Consider the following 26,774-nt stretch of genomic DNA (forward strand, 5'->3'; position numbering starts at 1 on the left):
AACAAAACTGGACTAAACGGTTCTTCCTAAACGGGCAGAACTGGTTAAAGATAGAAATCAACGATAGCTGGCAACGTATCACGATGCCTGTGTACTTAATTCTTGCTAGTGGCTGAAAACTTTTATGGTAGAAACCGATGATGGCAATGAGTGATTTTTGTATCACGAATATGGATAGAAACGGCCGTGACGTTTTCCAACACGTATCACTATTAGGCACTACTATGAAACGGTTAGGTCCTGCACGTAATTACGAAGTTCATACTTTTAGTGTCATGTTGTGAATGCTGGGAAATATTGACAGTGTACTTCGAAGTATTTAATAACATTTTGTTCTTGCAATAAACCTCTGCCGTTGCAGGCCTATTTCAGGAATCATATACCTGGTAGAATCATATTTCTTGGCAAGACTTACGTCTACATATTTTATATCCGTTTGACTCGTTCTCTGCCAATCTGTGTCTTAATGTTCTCAACTCCTTTTGCGTCTATTAGTCTTGTAGTTTAAATGCAAGTATTGACACAGTCTCCTTGTTATCTCTGTGTTTCTACAGAAATGTTATCAACAGCACCACTGCTCGTTTGCATAACTCTTGTAAAATGTATGACGAAGGAGTGTATGAAATGCCAAGGGACTGTTGTATGTATTACGCCCTAAGCATTTAAATTAAGGCGGTCATTTAATATTATCTCATTTTGTTTAGAAGATAAAAAGTTTAATGACATGTTTAATCGTTCGATAAGTAACTAAAAATCACCGTCTGGAGCTCAGAATATCTAATTACCTAGAGCTTCCCCATGAATTTCTACTTTACAGTATCAGCTTCAATGTGGTAATAAGTGTAAAATATAAGGGTATCAATGATTTCAGATTTGGATTTCTTCGTAATATAAGTGGCAGCATTGCATTCAAGTTCACTTTTCAGAGTGACCAGTCCTTCCTAAGTAATTATAAATTCCGACGTAAAGACTTTACTCCGCTACACAATCACGCTCAGTGACTAGACAAATGACTCGCAGCCATAGTGCCACAGACGGATGATTCGTCACATGCGATTCATCACACTTTACGAGGATTCCGAACGATCGGCAGTCGATCGTTGCAGTCGGCTGTTTTTGCACATATATGCAATTTGCCCACATACTGTAATCTATGGGCAGATCGCGCTCCTGATTGAACGTTTACTGCGATCTGTCACTCTCATATGGGGCCTATTAGAGTACAGTAGTATCTTCGTCGTAGACTTATCCTTTCGTCGTGGAATTTTATACGGTTACTAGGAGAGCTCATGCAGAGACTTGAACGTAAGAGGGCCGCACCTTCGTGAGGCTTTCTCAGGAGGCTGACACGAAGAACAGGCTCGCAAAAGAAGTGAGAATGTCGGAGCGTGACGAGTGTGCCCGTTTGCGCAGGCGGCGCATTCGGCCCTCTGGAGCCGACGCTGGGGCAGGCGCAGGCGGCGGCGCTGGGCAGCGCCGACGACGGCTTCGGCGGCCCGCAGCAGCCCCCGCCCCCGCCCCCGCAGCAGCCGCCCCCGCAGGGCCAGCAGCCGCCGTCCGGTCCCGCGCACTTGGACCACGACCAGGACTACCACTCGCTGGACGCCCACCAACCACCGCCCTACCTCGAGTCTTCCCCGGAGTTCTACTCTGCTGCGCCTCCGCTCTTCGACAAGTACCAGCAGTACGTCAAGAACTTCAGCCGCGGTGAGTGGCGCCGCAGCACTTCTCCGAGGAGGCACGCCGCTATCATCCGTGTAGTCCGTTTCTGCAGATGAACGTTACTCCTATGGGATACAGCACACTTCCTCTAGAGTAGTCAATAACAGTGCTTGGCTTGGCACTCGTTTTTATTTGCTCTCCTTTAGTGTCCTTTGCACTCTCTTTAAATCGCACAAATGTAACATTTTGCTGGTTGAAGCAGTTTCTGGGTTCCAGCTGAGACAGACGGCAGATTGTTAAGTAGTTTTACACGCGCTGGGTGAAGTGTCTCCTCCACTTAAAAGTCCAGCTCTTCTCTTTTATTCGTTGAAATAGCTACCATTCCAAGTGAAGACCTCCCGTGAGTCTGGCTACAACATCAGTGATGCAACAACATAAATTCACGATTATCAGCTGTTTCCGTTGCAGTTAAATCACCTATTAATTTAGTATTTGATTGTACATATTGCTTAAATTATTCGTAAGGCGTGATTCCCTGTCGTAGATAGGCAAGTTCCGCGCATCTCTCCGTGTTAGCGTATCTGTGCAAGTCTTTTCATATCATTTTACACTAACTGCTGCTGGACATTCTATACATTTGAACCTGCTTATTATATTTGATCGTTGGCCTTCCTCTACAATCACCCACTAGCCAGTCACCAAATTATTCTCTGTCTCAGGATTAGTCCTACTTATCGATCCATCGTAGTTGAGCCGCAAAATTCTTTTGTCTCCAGTCTCATTCATTATCCTTTCATTAGTTACTCAATTGACCATCTAATCTTCAGTATTCTTCTGCAGCACCACATTGTAAATGCTTTTTATTATTGTTTGTAACGTTCATTGTTCACGCCTCACTGCCATATAAAGCTACACTCCAGCTGAATGCTTCCAGAAAATACTTATTTCTATCCGACTTCATCAAACTACTACTTTTCAGAAAATATTTTCTTGCTTTTGCCAGTCTGCATTTTATATTCTCTTTATCTTTTACAGCGTTCTTCATTTTGTTGTCTCTACTGCATTTCGTGTTTCATTTGTTAATAATTTCCCTCCATATATATTTTAATTCGACTACCTTCCATTACCTTTGATTTACTTATGTTGGTGTTCATCTTATAACTTCTTTTCGTGACACTATCTATTCCGCTCAGCTGGTATTCCAAATCCTTCGCCATCTCTGACAGAACTACAGTGTCGTCAGAATAAACGCAATTTTTTATTCGTTCTGTCTAAACTTGACTTAATTTCCAAATTTCTCCTCGGTGTCCTCTACAGTCTGCTCAGTGTACAGATTGAACAACTTAGATGAAGGGCTATAATCCTCCGCTAGTACTGCTTCCCTTTTCGTGTCCTCCTCCTCCTATAACTACACTCCATAGTCCGTAATAACCAGAGAATCTGGAAGGGTGTGTTCCAGTCAGTATTATGAAAAGATATGACGCGTGTGGCGCGACAGAGGCTTCAGCTCGACTTTGCTCGTCGGTTGCAGCTCGCTACGGCGGCCACCACGACGGGTATGCCGACGCGTACGGGTCGCCGTACGACGCGTTCCAGACGGTGCCGACGAGCGGCGACCACTGGGGCGGCGGGGGAGGCCCCGGCGGCGAGCACGCCGCCTTCCTCCAGCACGCCCACGCACACGCCCACGCGCACCACGCGGCCGCGGCGCGCGGGCCGCAGGACCTGGCGCACAGCGCGCCCGACACCAAGCCCGTGCTGCAGCCCTCCATGCTCGCCGGATACTCAGGTCAGTACACACGATGCCGTGCAGCGTTCTGACCTTTCTTCTACGAGCTGTGATCAAAAAGTAACGGCAGTTTCTTAATTTCGCGGGCTTTACACATCTCACTTCCAAGATTTCTTATCTCGATGGTGCACTTGCCCCGATGTGTGTGTCTGTATTTTCAGCTGTTTTGAATATTTACTTCATTGTTGTCAGTTATATGCGTTTTCGAGTGCTCGCCGAATTTTTAATTTCGAAAAAGATGGATCAAAGAAGTTGCATTAAATTTTGCTCGAAAAATGGAATTAAGTGCAGCACCGCAACCGGAATGTTGACTGTGGCTTTTGGCGAACCTATTACGAGTAAGGCAAGAGTTTACGAGGGTTATTAAACGTTTCGGAGGGGTCGAGAAGACATTGAAGACGACGACGACCGTCCTGGATGTCCTATCACAATAATTATTCGCGACAGCGTGGAAGAAGTAAAGAAAATGGTTCTGGAAAATAGCCAGATCACCGCCAGAGGGGTCGCTGATTTTTATTTAATCGTGTCTGAAGCGTCGCTCATGAAATCATAATAATTGACACATACATATCAAGTATATAACAAATACAAAAAGAGTACCAAAGTATACAGATATATAAGGGGGTCAAGTAGTTTTTTAAAGTATGAACTCTTGGACCAGAATCGGACCACGTCCAGCACTTCCGGGGTGGCATTCGTGAAATCCTCCTTGGTGCAGGTGCTTGGGCACAGCACACACTGTGTGAGGTGGGTGGTGGTTTGAGTGTGTCCACAGTGACACAGCGCCGGTTCATTTGAGAGGCCCCATTTGCACATATTCTCTTTGGATCGTGAGACACCAGAGCACAGCCTGTTAAGCCTTACATATGGCCGGCAGGGAGTTCTTCGTTTGGGACTGACCATTCCTCGAGGTGCGCGTTTTCTTCTCGCCACGTTGGCAGCCTCACTGGCTGCGGTGTCCCGGCGATGTTTTCTGCTCTGTACGGGAAGCTTTTTCTAGATTTTAGTCGACGGCGGGCTGGCTGGTCTTTGTACAGCGGGTGGGCTGGTGAGGTCAACGCCTTTGTCTTTTCCTTCCGGCCGCTACTTTCCTTCTAATATATGGTGGGGCCACACCTGACAGGCACTAAAATTTATCAGTCAGGATTGGGGTCGCTGATGATGTCAGCACATCCCTTCACTCAATTTTTTTTTGGGGATGTTTTGGGTACTGAACACGTAGCAGCAAAGTATGTTCCAAAATCTTGCATTTCGATCAGACGAGACGTCACATAGATATCGCGCGGAAATTGCCGAATGAAGTCCACGACGACCCAGAACTCGTAAATAAGATTATAACAGGTGACAAAACGTGGGTATATGCGTATGACGCTGAAACCGAGGCCTGAACGTCCCGATGGAAACTGGCTGAAGAACCGAGGCTGAAAAAAAGTCGACACATTTGAGCGCAAGTGAAGGTGCTACTCAATGTTTTCTTCAGTTTCAGTGGGATATGCATCATGAGTTCTCGCCTTGTAGTCGTGTGGTCAGCAAGAAACACTAAATGGAAGTTATGCTTCATTTGCTTGAGGCAATCCGAAGAAAGCGGCCAAAACTGTGGCGAAACAGCTTGTGGAAATTGGATCACTCTAATGGTCCTGCTGACACCTCAGTGCTTTTTCGTCATTTCTTGGAAACAAAACAAAACCGCTACGTCGACTCGGTCACTGTGTTCGCCAGACGTGTCGCCCCACAACTTCTTACTATTCCCGAGGCAGAATACAACCTTGAAAGAATGTCATTTTGTTACTATTGGTGACTTAAAAACAGAATAGCGGGAGGAGCTGAACACCGTAACAAAAAGTTGAGTTCCAGAAGTTCTTCCGAGATTGTAAAGAGCACTAGCACAACTGTCTTTTATCTGAGTGGGATTACTTTGAAGGGCACAAAGTGATGTTGATCAATAAATAAAGATTCTTTAACGAAAACGAAAATTCCAGTTACTTTTTGTTCACACCTCGTATACGTAAATGATCTTCCGCTTACAAATTTTGCCTCTTTTCGGGGGAATACGAGAACAGGAATAAAAAGTAGTACCAGTACACTTACTGAGAAAAAAGACAGGTAATGACGTATCTAAATCATTAACAGACTGTTCAAGGCAAACGCATTACTGTTAAAATTTGACAAGACTCGGTACGTACAACCCAATACTTGTCATTGAACTCCAAAAGCTGTAAAAAAGTCTACTCAAAACATGAAATGCAAAAAGTATGTAAATAATGTTTTTGGAGCTACTTGTACATCATAACTTTAACAGGAAAACCCACTGCCTTGAATTCATAGAGATGTAGCTCAGCTACATTTACACTGCATGATACGCTATAGGCAATTTATACATGGAGAAATAAGTTTATTCTGCATATTCCCATTTACTAATGGGTTGTGGTATACTATTCTTGTGAATGTGAACTTAAAGGGAGATAATTTCATTATCTTGTGCCTGTTATAAGAATTATATCTGGCAGAAACTTCTTCCAAAAACTTAATTTTACAATGTTTTATGATACATTTTTTTGGTTTTAAAGTCCATTGTCAATAGCAATATTTTTCTTTTCACAAAATAAATAGTGGAAAACATGAATGCAACACTATAATAAAAAAACACACACTACAAACACTTACAGAGTTTATCATTAGTACACACATATTCAGCATTCTAGCAGAGCATGTTGCAGGTGGTGCAGTGGGTTTTGAGACTGAATTAAAGAGTTTTCTGTTGGCAAATCATGCTACTCCATTGAAGAGCATCTTCACAGAAACTATAACACAATAATATTTCATAAAGTTGAGAGATCTGTCCACAATCCGGGGAGCCCACTCCATAAGCTCTATAGCAACTATGTAATGTAATGTAATAGCCATTCATGTCAGCTCTTCATAGAAAAAGTTGCAATTCCAGGAGGTGGCAGGATGTTAATTTGGGGGGGGGGGGGGGGGGTATTCATCAGTGAATACATCTCTTGGGCCATAGAGGCTACACCAGGTTCTTAAAAGACTTTTAGAGATTCCATACAGCTCATTAACAAATACCAGATTGCATACAGCTCATTAACAAATACCCAACATTACAAGCCAGTCTGCAGTGCTTGCAATGTAAGTCACATTTGGAGAGTGCTCACATAAAACTAATGGGGCCAGTCTGTGATGTTCTTCTGAACCTGCCCACATCTTATTGTCCAGCATTTACTAAATATTTGTTCACCCTGACAGCTTTTACACAGTGTTGAGAAGTGCACTAAGTTGGTTTGACTAATGCTGACTTTCCTTTTTCTCTAAAGAGCAGCTTTGAACTCTCGATTTTTTTAAAAAGCATCTTTAGAACTTTTAAAACATCCTTTTGAGCACAGCTATAGCATTTTCACCAATGACTGATTTTATTGCTGCCTTTGGCTAATTTAATTTAATCTGATTACACATATAAACTCAGTTAGGGATTAATGACAGAACTTTTGCGCATCTGTAACTCAGATGATAACTAGAAAAATGATTGGGTCATAGTCGCATGCAGTTCTCCATTTCTTGGCTCTCTTCATTATTACAGACACTGAGAGCAATAATTCAACTCTTCTATTCCATTTTCTATGACCATTCCTTTTGTTACTCATTAATATCCTGAATAAACAGCCACAATCTTAATGATGTGTTAAAATGTAAACTGCTGTGGAATAAATGTGGCTTTCTGTCGGAGTATCGGGCACTTTCATTTTCACGACAACTAATAGCTTTTCTTGAGAGCCTGAGAAGGTTAAATTATATGTTAAATGTGACAAATGCAATTGGCTGTCTTAAAAATTAAACTTTGCCAGTTGACTGTCAGCGTATGTCGTTAACAGCTCCATCACCGTGCTTCACATTACTATGGAAGAACTTCAGTTCAGTGCCAAAGTGACAGTAACATTTGTCTGTAGAGACAGTGTGAAGAGAATTCCATCTGTAGATATCAGCTAAGTACAAAACAACAAAAGAATTATTTGCTGTGGGAATGGCTTAAACTTTAAAAATTTCACAGTACGTGCTGCAGTGTTTGCATTAATCCTGTAATGTTCCATTGGAAACTTCTTATGAAAATATTTTATTAAAACTGTTTGACTCCTGCAGAAACACCCCTCATTTGCTGATGAAAGTAAGAATGTACTCTTCTAACACACCGTTCGAAATGAATATTCCTTCATGCCGCACAATCGCATGTGGAAGTAATATGACAATAATGGTCAGCATTTAGAGAAATAAAAGTAAAAATGTGCATTGCATAATGATTACAGTATTATCAAAAGCTTTAGAACAACTGGACAGCCTGTGTATAAAGTGAAGTTCTTTGAAGCTGTACAATTACCTTTGACTGAATATATGTACATATCTGGTGCATACAACTGATAAGTAATAGAGAAAACAGTGTCTAAATGTGGCTGTACATTTACATATTTCATTCCACTATATTATTTTTCTTTCATTTCTAGTTAATGGATTTTGCTCTGATGTTGCCATTACATCCCCTCCACAGTGAACTAAATACTTGATAATAGAGCTTTGCTTTGAAATGTCCACTGCCTACCAACAAAAAAGTTAATTTTGAAAACAGGTTACTCTATTTGGCATGAACATCTTAACTACTGTTTCTGCATTATGCTAATACCCACAACCTTTCTTTTTGTGCTATACGTGAAACAACCTTTCTTTATGTGCTTGAAGTGGAACGAATCCCAGCTCACAAGAATCTCAATGTCAAAAAATGAATTAATTTTAAAATATGACTCAAATCTAAGTTGATATTATCATTTTCACAAATTTCTTCTGGTGTCTTTAGAATCTGGTGCTACTGATAATATAGAGGGGACACAATGAACTATATAAGGAAAAGACAGGTTGCTACTCAATGTAAAGATGATACATTGAGTTGCAGATAGGCACAACGAAAAGACACTTACACATTAGGTTTTGGCCAAAGCCTCCTTCAGAAAAAAACCACACACACACACACACACACACACACACACACACACACACACACACACACACACACACTAATCAAAAAAATATTTTTGGCATCAAGAAAGTTCAAACTGATATCATGGTGATACTTTTTGGAACCTCACAATCAGACTGTTAGCTTAATTATCAAAGAAGTGAAAGCTGTATATGTAAGGGATTCCTTTAGGGCAAATGGAATGTATGGAAGGAACTGATTGTGATTTTTTAGTAATTTTTTTTAGACACGTTGTCCGATGGTTTTGTCTTCTGTTTCTTACTGCATTGTGTGTAATATTAAGTGCCATAACACGACTGTGTGTAAAGTGTTTACTTGGGTAGTAAGTATTGGTTTGCGCAATGATGGCAGGAAAAGTTTATTGTAACAATTTGTGCATTACCCTTTACAGCACACTGCAGTTTACAAAGACGGTTACAAATATTAATATGTCAGAATAGTAGGTTGTTGTTGTGTTGTTTTTCTAATGAGTAATTTGTTGTTGTCAGGTGGAGGACCTTGTTTCACTGGCTCAGGTCCAATCCAGTTGTGGCAATTCTTACTGGAGCTGCTTACTGACAAATCGTGTCAAACATTTATCTCGTGGACCGGAGACGGTTGGGAGTTCAAGCTGACCGATCCTGATGAAGTTGCTCGTCGCTGGGGCATTCGCAAAAATAAGCCCAAAATGAATTACGAGAAGCTGAGCCGAGGCCTGCGTTACTACTATGACAAAAACATCATACACAAGACAGCAGGAAAGCGCTACGTGTATCGCTTTGTGTGTGATTTACAGTCTCTTCTTGGGTTAGTGTTTGTACATATGATACTATAACTCGAGTAGTTTTGCAAATGGTCAGATGAATTCAGTGATTTAATTCAGTTATAAAGTAGTTGGTAAAATGTTTACAGTACAGTAGATTTAAATTTTTGTAGTGTTTCTACACCCCGAAATATTGGAAATATATGCTTGTGATGCATATTAATGAAGATTGTTGGATATTTATATTTCCTCCTTCTTCAGCTCCATTTAATATTCTAATACAGTTTTGTCCACTTATGTTATAAGATTGCCTGCCATTTAATGAAATAATTTTGCAATTTCAGGTGCTCTCCTGAGGAAGTTCATGCTGCTGTAGAGTTGAAGCCAGAGAAAAAGGATGACGACTGAACATTTGGAAAGGATATACAGAGTCAATTTGAAGGTTGCTGGTGTAGCAGTAAATTAGGGAGCAAAGAAGTGTACATATCCAATCAATCAGTAATTTAAAATAATTGTGTCGGTCATAGTGTTTGCTATGTCTGTCCTGAAGGTGTCTCGTTTTAAGAGACACCGAACTCCGGCTTGTTCTTTAAATTTCTCCGAGGATATGTACAATGGGAATTATCAATGCTTGTGTTGACTACGCTCTCTCCTGACAACACGTAACGAACCATGTGGCACAGATACCAGAGGTATACTGCGAGTGAACTAATCGTATGTAACTTGTTCGAACTACTGTTGTGTTGTTAGGTAAGAAGAATTACACAGTTTGTTATTAAATGTTTCTAATTAAGTGGTCACAAATAATTGTGAGTGTTTCAGTTTTATCAATAAGTGCCTTGTAAATATTCAATAAACAGTTTTTACTCCCCTGATGCGGGATGCTAACAGATTTTTCTTGTGATTTTACGCGATGATAAATATTGTGGTATCAACTTTTTTAATTGTAAGTTGTAATTTTTCATTAATAGAGGAAATGTAATATATTGTTATGCACACTGTAACTGTTATGATTGTGCAAATAGGAAAAATGTAAATTCAGCAATTTTTTAGCTGATATGGAGTGATGACTCCCAAGGTGCAACACATTAAGTCTGATGGCACAGCTAAAAACAGCTGTTTTGCCTACACTATTTTCGTAACTTTTACCTGTTGCATACTTCTTTAAGTAATATATGGATGAATTGCTTTTAGAAGAAAAAAGAAAATGTTGACGTCTTGTGTATGATGTTTTTACAAGTGATCATTATACCAAATACAGATTCCATTTAGGCTAATGTTGCACTGTCAAATTTGTATGCTATTATGAGCATATCTTTTTAGATGTACCCTGTGATCTAGTAGCTATCGTCATCAACCAGGATGGTGCTACTGTTCTTTTATGCTGAAGTATAGCAAAATCACAAAAACAAATCATTCAGTTTATATCTTGTATTAGTAATAGAACGTTCATTCTCTTAGTTTTCCAAACATGGCAGATATAGTGATCTATCTTTGATATCAAAATTTTTCTAAACTGCATGGTACTATGTAATTTAATTATGCAATTTCTCTGATTATCAGTTCACTCATGTATACATAATGTTATGGAAAACATCTTTGTGAAATTATTTTCTCCAGAAATAATACTATAAAACTGTTTTGCTAGCAAAAGTATTTATGAATTCAGACTTACTTTAGAAGGATTCTCATTGAGGACTGGACTTTTTTTCTGCTTTATGAAATGGCCATTAAGCAAAGTATTTTTTTTTTCTTTTTTTTTGTGGATATTCTTCAAAAGGTGACGCAAATTTTCCTATGCTGTATGTGGTGTTAACATATGTGACCCTCTATATTATCACCATTAAAAAAATGCTGATGATTTCTTGGAAATGACAAGTGATGAAAATTCATTCACTTGCCAAGTGATGAAAATTCATTCACTTGCCAAGTGATGAAAATTCATTCACTTGCCAAGTGATGAAAATTCATTCACTTGCCAAGTGATGAAAATTCATTCACTTGCCAAGTGATGAAAATTCATTCACTTGCCTGTCATGTCTGAAGGGGGTTCAAAAGTAATACAGTTTCAACTAAATTCATGTCATTTCTGCTAAATATCTACCTTAAAGTATAGAAGGTAAAGCATCAGTTTTGTATTCATTTAGAAATTCACTTCTGTATGTTAAGATGTTACTTACACACAAAAGAATATAGGTATGTAATGTTAGTACAGAAACTGTCTAAGAGAAAAATACTTTGGACATATGAATATTTTTAATATCATATGATTGCATTTTCCTCAATGAAAATCTTATTTTTATTATTGCATGCACAAGAGGCCAAGTATTATCATAAAATTTAAATTATTAACCCACCTATTCCAGCCAAGAATGGAAAAATATCCTCTGTACTATTAAAGCTAAATCAGTATTTGGTTTTTTGTGATTTTATATAAATGAAGACAAACTATGCGCAGAAGTCATAGTTGCTGCCTCAATTCTTTTTTTACACCAAAGGAATGAAAAATATATATTGGTAAATTCAAATTATAAATATTATCTGAATGTTTGAGAGAATGACTGTGCTTGATTGAAAGGTTAGAGTAAAGCTATTTGGGACAGCATTGTAAATTTCTATATATGATGGTTAGAAATAAATTATATTCATTTAAAAAAGCTCTGTACTTACAAACTGAAGAGCAAAATAAAGTTGTTTCTGCAGCTAACAATCTGATGTTCATTGGAGCCTTAATTACAGCCATATTCCCTTTAATTAGGCTTGCTTTTTTATCCATGAAACTCTAAGAATATCAGAATACTTTTATTGTATTTTTATCTTTTTCTGCTGCCTGCAAGTCCTGTAAAAACATTGTTAACAGTAAGATAACTACAAGAATCATGAATATCTTTAATTATTCATTTCTGCTCTATTTTTAAAATAGTTTGTTCCAATTTAGTTTAAACAGAAATGCAAAATAGTGTCTCAAAGGCATAAACTTAGTTCATAAATTAATCATATCTACACCTGTGTGTGTAAATATCTTGGACTCCCAGACAATAAATTGTGTACTGACAGTGTTTCAAAAAACTCTGTCATCTCTGACATTACACAATACACAGTAATGGTACGGAGATTCTATGGAACACCACTTGTCCTTCGACTATAGTATGATCCTGTCTAACACTGAACTTTTCATCTCTTCACGCCTACTACAGTCAACAACCTCAATTATCTATTTGAAAATTGAAAACTTTTGTCCTTCATGAACATTTTGTCATGCTACAACAACAACCGGAGTAAAGTTACCCATTCTTACATCCCTTATCATATGACCCACAAACCAGTCCTTCCTGTAAGCTTCATTGCACCCTTGGCTTTGATTTCAGAAGTCTTTCACAATTTATATTGAGTTTATCTCAATTTCCAGTTTTGATTTTTAGAGATCACTATCTTTACATTTTACTAGTTTCACTCTGGTTTCTATATCTTTAACACAATTTTTTACCATTTCTCAATTTTAAATCTTCCTTACTTTTAACTAGCAAGTTTATTGCCATAAAATGCTGATTTAAATCTTTCAATGGTAAAATTCATTCTTGTCTAAGACTATCTTACAATATGCTGGGGCAAGGAGGGCCGTGGGGGGGGGATTGCAAAGACTGCATGTGAATAGAAAGCCAAGTTGGACAAGCATGTAGAAAATTAATCACTGCTCTACAGACTGCACGGTCACTCTGTTGTGAAAGAACAAGAATAGTAAGAAGTTGTATAGCACAAAATCCTGAAATATAAATGTATGCATTCTTACAACTTTTTTTTAGTATTTTTTTTCCAAAACTGCTTTACCTGGAGATGCTGAAGGCAGAGCTATTAACTACACAGACAAACAGTTGCCTGCAGTAATTTATTACAACATTTTTAGAAATGTTACCACTTAATTCAAAATTATATGCTGCACTAGTGGAAAGCATCACATAAAGAATATAGCTAAATTAATATATGAGTTTATGAGAAAAATGTGAAAATATGTACAGAGAAATTGAAGTTACCTAGAGCAAGGCAGTGAAATGGTAAATTAAACTTATCACAGATACCACCAAAAATGTGAAGAATGTTAAATAATTGCAAGTTATTGCAGATTAGCCAAGTCTGAATATCTCTTATGTGATCAAGTGTACACAAAAACTGGAGTAATAAGAGATACATGAGTATCAGTTAAATAATCTCTTATGTAACATTTTGTTGTGGACAGCTCATTTATTAGAGTCCTTCTGGTAAGGACTCTATGAAAGAAGCAAAAACAAGGTCATATCACTATAATGGTGCAGTATGGATTCACATGTTAACAAAGGAGAGTACACTAATGGAAAATGAAAGCTAAGTTTTGCATGAACAAAATTTTATCTTGTTGGCCAGTGTAACTGAAGAACAACTCGGAAAGGACATTGGGGAATGCATGAAGACTGTGTACGAGTATTGTTTTTCAGGTGCAGCACATCTCTGTAACATTGTAGAAATGAGAAAAAAAAATTTGATTGACAGGACATCGCAAATGAGCATTATGGAATCGGATAATAAACTGCTTCAGCTGTAAAAGATTTATTTGTTCAATCATCACCAGTTTTGGGTGATTATAATCCCATCTTCAGGTGAAACAAGACTGTATGTAATGAAACATCAAGAAACTATAACAAAAGATCGTAAACCACATAACACTTGGTTAGATATAATAACAGGAATTCATTTCCCAACTGTAAACATGAAGTTGGTAAGGTCGGATTCGTCAGAATGGAACATGGGTTATGTTTCATATGATCAACAAAATTACCTGAACAAATGGATGGTCAAAGGGGGAACTTACACAATAAGGTGAGTAGCCACTGCACTGTAAACTCCTGCCTGAGGGTTGGTGACAGCTGCACACAAAGATGAAAATAGAGGATGATGCAGCAGCAGAAGGCAGGCGCACACACAAAAATGTGACCGTTTTATTCCAGGGGAAAGTAAAGTCATCTAGTGGCGAATATGCCAGGGCTGACTAGCCCAATCGTTAGCAAAGATGGATACTCGTTATGTAACTGATAAAAATGCTAAACTGTCCATCATCAAAATATATTTAAAAATGTAATAATTGTGTGCTGGGGCAAAATCATTGCGTGCCCAACCATCTGCTAAAAATAATATAATGGTTTAAATTTAAAAATCCACAAATTGGCTAACAGTGGAATGTTACATAAAATACTTAATATAGTGCCATTTGGGTATTCATAAGGAGAAATAGTACCAGTTGGTGATTAAAATTAAAGGGATAAAAAAAATTACGATTCTTCCAAGAGGAATGTTTGAAATTGCTGAGGTCTGAGCACTATTTAAAACAAGAATAACTATTTAGAAGGTACATGTGCTTCAGTGTGGTTCACTTATTTAGGGTTGTTGAGGGGTTCTTGTTCAGGCTGTGCATCATATCCATTTCCCCTAGTAAATTAAGGACATGACATTCGTAGTGATGATGAAGGATACTCAGATTGGTACTTGTTATCAATAGAGTGCCAATTGAGTTGCAAATGACCGGAAAAAGTGGCTTTTAGAATTATTAAGACCTTGATATTCTTCAAATCGGATGTTAAAAGTGTGCCCTGTCTGCCCAATGTAGAGGCACTGGCAATCACTGCACTTAATTTGATAAATGCCTGAGGCCATGATGCACTTCTGAGTTCTGGCTTCATAACGCCTATACTGAAACCCAACTGTAGCTGAAATACTACCTAAATAGGATATTTCGCTGTGCAAATTACATTAAATGTCTACATCAATGGGTGTCAGGGTAATTCCATGGTGAATACAGGGTGACAATTATTGAACTGTATGGAAAAAAACATAAATCAATTACAAACTACAGCATGCACACACTTTGTTCAACATGTAAACATCACTACAGATATTCGGATTTACTTTGACATGTTCAATATACCTGCCATCATTGGTGGTGATGTGGCGCAGACGAATAGCGAAATTTTGCATGACCCACTGAAGTGACAGACAATCGATGCTGTCAATTGCCTTCTGAGTGGCTGTTTTCAGCTCAGCAATGGTTTTGGGGTTGTTGTACACCTAGTCTTTAATATAGCCCCATGCAAAGGAGTCACATGTATTCATCCGGAGAATATTGTTGTTGTTGTGGTCTTCAGTCCTGAGACTGGTTTGATGCAGCTCTCCATGCTACTCTATCCTGTGCAAGCTTCTTCATCTCCCAGTACCTACTGCAACCTACATCTTTCTGAATCTGCTTAGTGTATTCATCTCTTGGTCTCCCTCTACGATTTTTACCCTCCACGCTACCCTCCAATACTAAATTGGTGATCCCTTGATGCCTCAGAACATGTCCTACCAACCTATCCCTTCTTCTGGTCAAGTTGTGCCACAAACTTCTCTCCTCCCCAATCCTATTCAATACTTCCTCATTAGTTATGTGATCTACCCATCTAATCTTCAGCATTCTTCTGTAGCACTACATTTTGAAAGCTTCTATTCTCTTCTTGTCCAAACTATTTATCCTCCATGTTTCACTTCCATACATGGCTACACTCCATACAAATACTTTCAGAAATGACTTCCTGACACTTATCTTCTCTTCTTCAGTAATGCTTTCCTTGCCATTGCCAGTCTACATTTTATATCCTCTCTACTTCGACCATCGTCAGTTATTTTGCTCCACAAATAGCGAAACTCCTTAACTACTTTTACTGTCTCATTTCCTAATCTAATTCCCTCAGCATCACCCGACTTAATTCGACTACATTCCATTATCCTCATTTTGCTTTTGTTGATGTTCATCTTATATCCTCCTTTCTAGACACTATCCATTCCTTTCAACTGCTCTTCCAAGTCATTTGCTGTCTCTGACAGAATTACAATGTCATCAGCGAACCTCAAAGTTTTTATTTCTTCTCTATGGATTTTAATACCTACTCCGAATTTTTCTTTTGTTTCCTTTACTGCTTGCTCAATGTATAGATTAAACAACATCGGGAAGAGGCTACAACCCTGCCTCACTTCCTTCCCAATCACTGCTTCCCTTTCATGTCCCTCGACTCTTATAACTGCCATTTGGTTTCTGTACAAATTGTAAATAGCCTTTCACTCCCTGTATTTTAACCCTTCCACCTTTAGAATTTGAAAGAGAGTATTCCAATGAACATTGTCAAAGCTTTCTCTAAGTCTACAAATGCTAGAAACGTAGGTTTGCCTTTCCTTAATCTTTCTTCTAAGATAAGTCGTAAGGTCAGTATTGCCTCACGTGTTCCAGTATTTCTACGGAATCCAAATTGATCTTCCCCGAGGTCGGCTTCTACTAGTTATTCCATTCATCTGTAAAGAATTCGTGTTAGTATTTTGCAGCTGTGGCTTATTAAACTGATTGTTCGGTAATTTTCACATCTGTCAACACCTGCTTTATTTGGGATTGGAATTATTATATTCTTCTTGAAGTCTGAGGGTATTTTGCCTGTCTCATACATCTTGCTCACCAGATGGTAGAGTTTCGTCAGGACTGGCTCTCCCAAGGCCGTCAGTAGTTCTAATGGAATGTGGTTTACTCCCGGGGCCTGGTTTCGACTCAGGTCTTTCAGTGCTCTGTCAAACTCTTCACGAACTATCGTATCTCCCATTTCATCTTCATCTACATCCTCTTCCATTTCTATAATATTGTCCTGAAGTACATTGCCCTATATGTACTCCTTCCACCTTTCTGCTTTTCCTTCTTTGCTTAGAACTGGGTTTCCATCTGAGCTCTTGATATTCATACAAGTGGTTCTCTTATCTCCAAAGGTCTCTTTAATTTTCCTGTAGCCACTATCTATCTTACCCCTAGTGAGATAAGCCTCTACATCCTTACATTTGTTCTCTAGCCATCCCTGCTTAGCCATTTTGCACTTCCTGTCGATCTCATTTTTGATATGTTTGTATTCCTTTTTGCCTGCTTCATTTACTGCATTTTTATATTTTCTCCTTTCATCAATTAAATTCAATATTTCTTCTGTTACCCAAGGATTTCTACTAGCCCTCATCTTTTTACCTACTTGATCCTCTGCTGCCGTCACTACTTCATCCCTCAAAGCTACCCATGCTTCTTCTACTGTATTTCTTTCCCCCATTCCTGTCAATTGTTCCCTTATGCTCTCCCTGAAACTCTGTACAACCACTGGTTATTTCAGTCTATCCAGGTCCCATCTCATTAAATTTCCAGATTTTTGCAGTTTCTTCAGTTTTAATCTACAGGTCATAACCAATAGATTGTGGTCAAAGTCCTCATTTGCCCCTGGAAATGTCTTACAATTTAAAACCTGGTTCCTAAATCTCTGTCTTATCATTATATAATCTATCTGATACCTTTTAGTATTTCCAGGATTCTTCCATGTATACAACCTTCTTTCATGGTTCTTAAACCAAGTGTTAGCTATGATTAAGTTGTGCTCTGTGCAAAATTCTACCAGGCGGCTTCCTCTTTCATTTCTTAGGCCCAATCCATATTCACCTACTATGTTTCCTTCTCTCTCTTTTCCTACTACCGAATTCCAGTCACCCATGACTATTAAATTTTCATCTCCCTTCACTATCTGAATAATTTCTTTTATTTCATCATACATTTCTTCAATTTTCTTCATCTGCAGAGCTCGTTGGCATATAAACTAGTACTACTGTAGTAGGCGTGGGCTTCGTATCTATCTTGGCCACAATAATGCGTTCACTATGCTGTTTGTAGTAGCTTACCCGCATTCCTATTTTCCTATTCATTATTAAACATACTCCTGCATTACCCCTATTTGACTTTGTGTTTATAACCCTGTAGTCACCTGACCAAAAGTCCTGTTCCTCCTGCCACGGAACTTCACTAATTCCCAGTATATCTAACTTTAACCTATCTATTTCCCTTTTTAAATTTTCTAACCTACCTGCCCGATTAAGGGATCCGACATTCCACGCTCCGATCCGTAGAACGCCAGTTTTCTTTCTCCTGATACACATCCTCTCGAGTAGTCCCTGCCCGGAGATCTGAATGGGGGACTATTTTACCTCCAGAATATTTTACCCAAGAGGACGCCATCATCATTTAATTATACAGTAAAGCTGCATGCCCTCGGGAAAAATTATGGCCGTAGTTTCCTCTTGCTTTCAGCCATTCACAGTACCAACACAGCAAGGCCATTTTGGTTAGTGTTACAAGGCCAGATCAGTCAATCATCCAGACTGTTGCCCCTGCAACTACTGAAAAGGCTGCTGCCCCTCTTCAGGAACCACACGTTTTTCTGGCCTCTCAACAGATACCCCTCCGTTGTGGTTGTACCTATGGTACGGATATCTGTATCGCTGAGGCACGCAAGCCTCCCCACCAACGAAAAGGTCCATGGTTCATGGGGGGGAGGGGGATCCGGAAAATATGGTGGAAAATTAAGGCCCGTGCCAGTGGCCTCTGGCTACCCCGGAACCAGAATACGGTCCCCAAAGTGTTCCTTCAGGATCAAACACATTCCTGCTTCGATGGGGTCGAGCTCCATCTTGTGTGAATCACCTCTTGTCAAAATCAGGGTCACTGTGGATAATGGGGATGAAATCATCTTCCAAAATCTTCATGTACCGTACAGTAATCACCATGCCATCAAAGAATATTGCACCACTTATTCCATGCCTGGACATTACACACCACATAGTCACCTGTTGAGGGTGAAGAGACTTCTTGTTCATGAAATGCGGATTCTCAGCTCCCAAATCTGCCAGTTTTGCTTATTGATGAACCATCCAAATGAAAGTGGGCTTTGTCGCTAAACCCCAATCGTGTCCTGTGGCCAAGTTTGCAGTTTGAATGTCCTAATGCAAACCTTCAGAAGTTATGACAATTTTATTTCATATAGTTCAATAATTGTTGTCGGGTACTAATAAGTCCTTAACACGTCATTTGCTGCATAAGAATGTCCACAGCTTGAATTGTGTAGCCATTAGGACTTGCAATGTACCTAATAATTTCAAGTTCATTTTTATATCTCTTGTGTGCTAAGGTGCACTTTAGTGACATGGTGCACATTTGGGTGCAATGCAGCCATCTTATATTTGATAAGCAGCGAGTTATATTGTCAGTTGTGGTCTCTTTCCTAAAAGTGTGATAGGCAATGTTATTGTTCTACAAAATGATTTCTGATCTAAAAATGGTAAAGCAAAATTAGTGTGGTGCTCTAACATAAATTGAATATTGTGGTGCATCATATTAAGATTTTTGTAAAGCTGCTGGGCTCGTTCTTTAGTACCACTGTAGAGAACTGAGACATCATAGGCATAATGTTTACAGCAAACAACATTCTGAAGGTGTTGGCAGAAATGATATTCAATGTGGCTGACAAAAATATTGACAGTAACACTAACTACGGGTGATCTCATGGCTAACCCTTCTGTCTGTCTGTAAATGACATTATTGAAATTACAGAAATTGTGGTTAGAACCACCTTTAGGAGAGCAAGAAGTTCATCAAATATTTGGAAACATAAATTAGCATGTTGCCTTAATTGGATTTTGTATTCAATATTACTTCTTTATTTAGGATATTTGTAAACATATTGGTGACAGAGAAGCTAGCTAGATAGTTATCATGGTAATCTGGTTTAAAAGTCTCATGAATTCATCCCTGTTTTTCACAGTATAAGAGGTTGGAAAATAAAAATGCCTCCATGGGAAACTATTTACTCTTTCACTAAAAGTTAATCACGAGAATCAATTGTGTTGACAACCACGTGTTAAGTTGGCCTCGCAAAGTGCATTTTTGAGTACTCATTGGTACATGGGTCTCTTTCTTTCTTTCTTTCTTTTTTTCCTTATGAGGTTAAGAAAGTTCTTATTTTTAATTACTTCTTCATTTCAGCAACAAATTTCTCTAGGATTAAGCACAATGATGGCCAGGACTCTACATCGGGTGGACGGGGCACACTTGTAACATCAATTTAAGGAACATCGGAACCTTAATAATTCTAAATCCAGTTTGTCGATCCATTTGAAAAACAATGGAGGGTAAAAATCGTAGAGGGAGACCAAGAGATGAATACACTAAGCAGATTCAGAAGGATGTAGGTTGCAGTAGGTGAAGCAGCTTGCATTGGATAGAGTAGCATGGAGAGCTGCATCAAACCAGTCTCAGGACTGAAGACCACAACAACTCTATTGGTGACATAAAAACCAATTTAAGATAAGATTAGATTAGATTTACTTTCATTCCAATTGATTCATAGTGAGGAGGTCCTCCATGATGTAGAACATGTCAGAAAAACAATAATACATGACAAATATTTACAACTGAAACAAATAAGCTAATATACCTTCCACAGGCCCCAAGTGGAGTGATCATCATTTTTTTTTAATGAACACTATATGAAAGAACCATTTTACAAACACTCATTTATTAAGATCGCATTGATGCACTGAATTTAAAGTTAAAATTTTTTTACTTATAAGGTAATTAACATATAATAGAACTACAACAATACTTACTTACAATGAACACATTACTGCACTGAAGTGGTGGAGAAATTAAATTGTACTTCACACACACACACACACACACACACACACACACACACACACACACACACACACACACACACACACAAAATCAGTTGGTTTTACTGAGAAATTCATCAATGGAGTTGAAGGAACTGGCCACCAACAAATCCTTTAGGCTGCTCTTGAACAGAATTTGATTGGTTGTTAAGCTTTTTATGGCTGCTGGCAAGTTATTGAAAATGTGTGTTCCTGAATAATGCACACCTTTTTGTACAGTAGTAAGTGACTTTAAATCCTTGTAAAGATTATTCTTATTTCTAGTACTGATTCCATGAATTGAGCTGTTGGTTTGAAAAAGTGATATATTTTTAATGACAAATTTCATTAAGATATAAATATATTGGGAAGCAGTAGTTAGTTTCCCTACTTCCCTAAACAGGCTTCTGCAGGATGTTCTTGAGTTCACACTACACATAACTCTTATTGCACGTTTTTGTGCCTGGAAAACTTTAGCTTGGCTTGATGCTATTACCCCAAAAAAATAATCCCATATGACATATGGAATGAAAGTAAGCATAATATGCCAGCTTTCTCATTTTTATGTCCCTTATGTCTGACACAATTTGCATTGAAAATAGAGATTTGTTAAGACGCTTCAGCAGTTCTGTGGTGTGCTTTTCCCAGTTGAATTTATTATCAAGCTGTAATCCCAAGAATTTAACACTGTCCACTTCTTCTATCTGCTTGTCATCATTTGTTAGGCATATACTCGTGAGACACCCCTTACAAGTTCTGAACTGCATGTAGTGTGTTTTTTCAAAGTTTAGTGACAAAGAATTGGCTAGGAACCAGTGATTAATGTCCACAAATATTTTATTAGCTGATCTTTCTAAGACTACACTTGATTTGCTATTTATTGCAATGTTTGTAGCATCAGCAAACAAACTTGGCATCTGGTAATGTTATTGATGAAAGGTCATTCTTACACACGATAAAAGTAAGGGCCCTAAGATGGAACCTTGTAATTAGTCCCCAGTTGGATGATACCTAATAACACAAAAATATACCAGTTGCCTGCAATTTCTTGTCTAATGAATTAAGTACATTTTCACTGTAAGTGTAGGTAGCCTTGTCAATATCAGAACACTTTAGAAATCCGAACAGCTGTTTATGCTAATGTAATAAGCTAGAATTATGTTTTTTGGTTTCTTTCTCAAACTGAAGGTTTGTCTCAATCCTAACCTCTCTTAAAACTTGGTTTCTTTCTGTCCTCCCTACCCGAAAAAGGGTCTTTTCTGAACCCTATAGCCACTGGTATTTTATCACTCATGACAGTGCCTCCCCCCTTTAACTTTCCTGCTATTTTCCCAGACAGTTTACTCTACCCTTTCCTGCTGAGGTGAAGGCCATGCCTACTATAATCCCACCTATTGAGAGAACCAACAGGAACCACACCAATGTATGACCCTGCTCCCAACATAAGTAGCCATCCCAACTCCAAATTAACTCCCTTGACAGAAGAGCTCAAACGAGGTCATTCATGGTGCTCAAGAACAAATACATGCTTTGATGCTAATGCAATCTTTGCCAGGTCTATTCTCTACCCTGGATCTCTGTCAATACTATCACCTGGCCCACCCATTATAATCACGGTGTCTTCCTTTGTGAATTCTGATCCTAGTTCATCCTGCAAAAGTTGGCCAACACCTCCTCCGTGGGAACTACCTGACAACAACACTTTCCTTCTCTTTGCTGATTTCTCTACATTCTTACTTTTCAATTTTCTGCTGAAAGTTTCCCTTGTGCCCTGTCTACACCTTCAACTGCTTGAGGGTCACCAGCTGCTAACTGAAGCAACAGGTCAAATCTATTTTCCACATTCACCATCAAGCTGTCAGACAAAAGTTCTAGGCTTGTTCCTCCTGTTGCCTGTTGCCACTTCCCACCTCTCTTTACCCTTCTCCCTCCTTAGTCTGCCAAGCTCTCTTGTGGCCTTGTCTAACCCAGTCTGAAGGGCGGCAATTTTCCCCTCCTCTTCTAGTGTCTTCCTATCTCTACTACATATCGTACAAAACCACTAATGAGTCTCATTTACTTCCCCTATTCCCATGCCACTACAGTCACCCACCTGGGAAAAACTACAGCACCTGTCACACCAAGGCCCTGACCTAACAATTCTACAGTAAGTCAAGCACTTTTCACTCATGATAAATGTAATAGTTTATTAAGGATATGTCAGTTAAATTACAGATAAACACGAAAATATGATTCCACAAATTTGGCCTATACACATCTGTATGTAAACAAAAACAACACTGCAAAGTTTCTGAAACAACAACTTAAACTTTACACTACTTTCCGGAAATGTGAGTTAAATAATGAAGAGGTATGCTACAGTTAAATTGCTGGAGAAAGCAAAGAACAATTAAACAAAATTCTATAGATTTGCTGTGGCAAAACGTAAAAGAAAATATGACTGTAACCCAACTGCACAATCTTTTCGCATTTTCTGCTATATTACGTAAAGAAAAATTAAACCTTTACTGGCATGCTTAAAAAGCACACTAATACACCTATTTACCATGTAATCAGTACTAAACTAAATGTTGTTATAATCTAAAATTACTTTTCTTTACGAGAACACCAAAACTCGCGCTAGTCGCCTGGCTCAATCAGTGTCAGTATCCTTCATCATTACACACCAAGTTCACATCCTTAATTTATTAGAGGAAATAGAAATTATGCACAGCCTTAACAAAAACCTTTCAAAAGGGTTCAAATGACTCTAAGCACTATGGGACTGAACATCTGGGGTCATCAGTCCCCTAGACTTAGAACTACGTAAGCCTAACTAACCTGAGGACATCACACACATCCATGACCAAGGCAGGATTCGAACCTGTGACCGTAGCAGCCGCGTGGTTCCGGACTGAAGCGCCTAGAACCGCTCGGCCACAGAGGCTGGCTCAAAAACCCTTCAACAGCCCTAAACGGGCAAATCACACTGAAGCATAAATATCTTCTAAATAGTTATTCTTTTCTGGTACAGCACTCAAACCTCAGCAATATTCTTTTCAAAATTCTCTCTGCAAAGAATTGTAATTTTCTTTGTATCTCTTTAATTTTAATCACCAACTGGCACTATTTCTTCTTGTGAACACTCATATGTCACTATATTAAGTTTTTTATACATCTTGCCACTAGTGGCAATTTGTGGCTTTTTTTAATTTAAATTTTACCTTTATATCATTTTAAAAAGTTGGTTGGGCACTCACTATTTGTGCCCAGTTCATAATTTATACATAATTTTGTTTTAATATATTTTGACGATATACATCTAACCATTTATAATTTATATGTTATGTTTATAATTTATATGTTATTTATATGTTATTCACAACTTTATTGCTTTACTTTTTTCTACAATTTGGGCACGTCTGCATTCTACCACCACATCATACCATATCTAGACTTCACACGTGGCTGTCACCAGCCCACAGCTTGGAGTTCAGTGTGCAGTGGCCACACAGCTCATTGTGCAAGTTATTTCACAGTGTTCATTTTTCTTGTTTCCCTCTTTTAACTGCCCATTTGTTTAAGTAATTTTGTTGATTATGTGACACATAACCTGTGTTCCATTCTGACTAACCTAAGCATATCAGCTTCATATTTATAGTTGGGCATGTATTCCTATTATTATAACTAAGCAGATGTTAGATTGCTGACAATCTTTTATTACAGTTTCTCTTCTTTCACCTGAAGATGGGCTTCTAATTGACCAGAACTAGTTGTGATTGAACAAATAAATCTTTTACAACTGAAGTGGTGTATTATCTGATTCCACTGTAGAAAAGGCTACAGAATGAGCTACACAATGTTCCACATGCCCTCCATACCGCCGTGTCCTCTCAACAAACATCGGAAGTTAATGGTCATTGTAGACGATCACTCCCCTAGTTCATGATGCTCTGAGTTGGTCTGCTGCATCATGGTATGACACACTTCCACAGTTCCTACTTTGCTGGTCAACAGTTACTGCTGATGCCAAGGCATAATCTGCTCTCATCATTAGACTTATCTTGGCATCATTCATCCTCCCTAATTTGTGCTGGTGTTACTGTGAGATCAGCAATCAGATTGCCTGATATGGAGGTCTAGGCAGAATGTATTCCATTGGTATCTGGAACTAGGATGATTTGCAAATACACAGTCAACCTTTTTGCATCCAATGTATTGGGCAGTTTACTGAAAATATGTTGACTGTATACTGTGAAGTAAGATTAGGATTTAATGCCATGTTGATGATTTCATTAGAGTCAGGTCACAATCTCAGATAGATAAGGATGGGGAAGAAAGTAAGCCACAACCTTTTCAAATGAACCATCCTAACATTCACCTTAACTGATTTAAAGAAATTGTATTGAACCTAGCCCTCAGACTATGTAACTCATTAGCTAAAAGGTAGTGTAGAGAATTGATTGTGTTAAAAAGAGTTTTGCATGCCATTCCTTCAGAATGTGAATGCAGTGTCTTAATTACTGCCCTAGATTGCTCACTGCATGAATTGGGCTCATAGAATCACTCTTGACATGTCGACATCATTGCTGTTCCTAAATGGTATCTGAAACAATGAAGCACTCTTCAGACTTTTCATGCTCCCACTGCATTCATAGCACAGTACTGTTAATCGTTGCTCTTTCTGTCATTAATCAGCACTCTATCCTAATATCGTGGTCCTATATCACACTTTTGAAAGTTTTCTTTTCCCACAAGTATGTTCCATTACACATAGTACCATAATCATTTGCTATTAAGTCCTGGATCATCAGAAGGAAAGTTAGCTCTTATCCTTTTGCTTTCACTTGCTCTCTGAAAAGAGCTGTGACTACTAAATATTTTTTGTGTAACTTAGACATTTGGCTGCACATACTATTGCCTAATATATTATAAAACTATAAATTAGTATATAATGGGACAGGAGGGGTGTCATATTGTTTGGTTTCAGTCCTACAAACAGTAATCTCATACAGCCATGAAACAAAACAGTGGGTGCTGTGTCACACATAAAACATTGCTTTCCTTGATGTGTGTTCATGATATATCAGTGATACCAGCCAAGGCTCGACCTCTTTTTTTATCTGCAGGCTATACTGCTTTATTTTCCAATGATTACAAAAAAAACTGGATTACATAAATAGGACATTCAAGGAAATCTCTACTTTGTTTGCAGATACAACTGAATGCAACAATCTTCAAAGGAAATCTCGTAGTGGTAATACTATACTAACATTTAGAAATGAATTCTCCTGTAAAATGTGGGCATTAGCTTAGGATTGAATAAAGGTCTGAAGTTTCTGTGGAAGAAACACACTCATTACCCTTCTTAGAAGTTGAATACAGTAGCCCCACTGTTGTGGGAGTACTTTACCCTTGCCAACATGGGAGTAGTTTTAGCTGGTTAAATATGGTTATGTTCATTCTTTTTAAAGTACTGTCACAAATTCAAGAACAAAGACTATTTTTATTGCTAAGTGAGTAAAACGGTTGCTAGAACTGTCTGAATTCTTCAGCAGACATAATCAATTAACTGTTAAAAGCATCTGTCCAAACACAACTCTGAATTTATTAAGGAACCATAAAAAATAAATGGTCTTTTAGGAACAATTTTTAAGAGCAATCCAAAAACATAAGCAGTGTCTTGCATCTCCTGTCTGCTCTAAATGGAGATAATCAGTTAATAGCAATCACAGATTTTGAACCCAAGCTGGAACCTTTTACTTTTCTCCACTTCAGTTATTTGTACTACAGCTGAAATTTCTCCTGATCAGTTTAATAATATTGCTTGCAGAATTGTTAATGCAATCTGTGACAAAGGCATCATTGTAGATTAATGGGAATGAAGTTTCTTGCGATAACATACTTGTACAACAGTCACCCACAAAGTAATGCAGCACATTTTTTCCCTCCAACAATTCTTTATTGAACATAATGAGAATTACACACACAAAAGAATGATGTTTCATCTACACACC

The 26,774-nt window shown here is 38.4% G+C and overlaps 1 protein-coding gene across 5 annotated transcripts in view; it reads left to right on the forward strand.

Moving 5' to 3' along the window:
* The window catches only part of LOC126268147 (ETS-like protein pointed), a 739,728-nt gene extending 727,799 nt beyond the window's left edge, over window positions 1-11,929 (forward strand). For all 5 annotated transcript variants that reach the window (XM_049973680.1, XM_049973679.1, XM_049973681.1 and 2 more), the window contains 4 exons: window positions 1,414-1,707; window positions 3,194-3,451; window positions 8,966-9,263; window positions 9,564-11,929. In XM_049973680.1, the coding sequence (XP_049829637.1) occupies window positions 1,414-1,707; window positions 3,194-3,451; window positions 8,966-9,263; window positions 9,564-9,627 (914 nt within the window). In that variant the 3' untranslated portion in view covers window positions 9,628-11,929. The remainder of the gene's footprint in view (window positions 1-1,413; window positions 1,708-3,193; window positions 3,452-8,965; window positions 9,264-9,563) is intronic.
* Window positions 11,930-26,774: the final 14,845 nt, after the last annotated feature.

This window comes from Schistocerca gregaria, chromosome 4 (assembly GCF_023897955.1).
Source record: "Schistocerca gregaria isolate iqSchGreg1 chromosome 4, iqSchGreg1.2, whole genome shotgun sequence".
Lineage (NCBI taxonomy): Eukaryota > Metazoa > Arthropoda > Insecta > Orthoptera > Acrididae > Schistocerca > Schistocerca gregaria.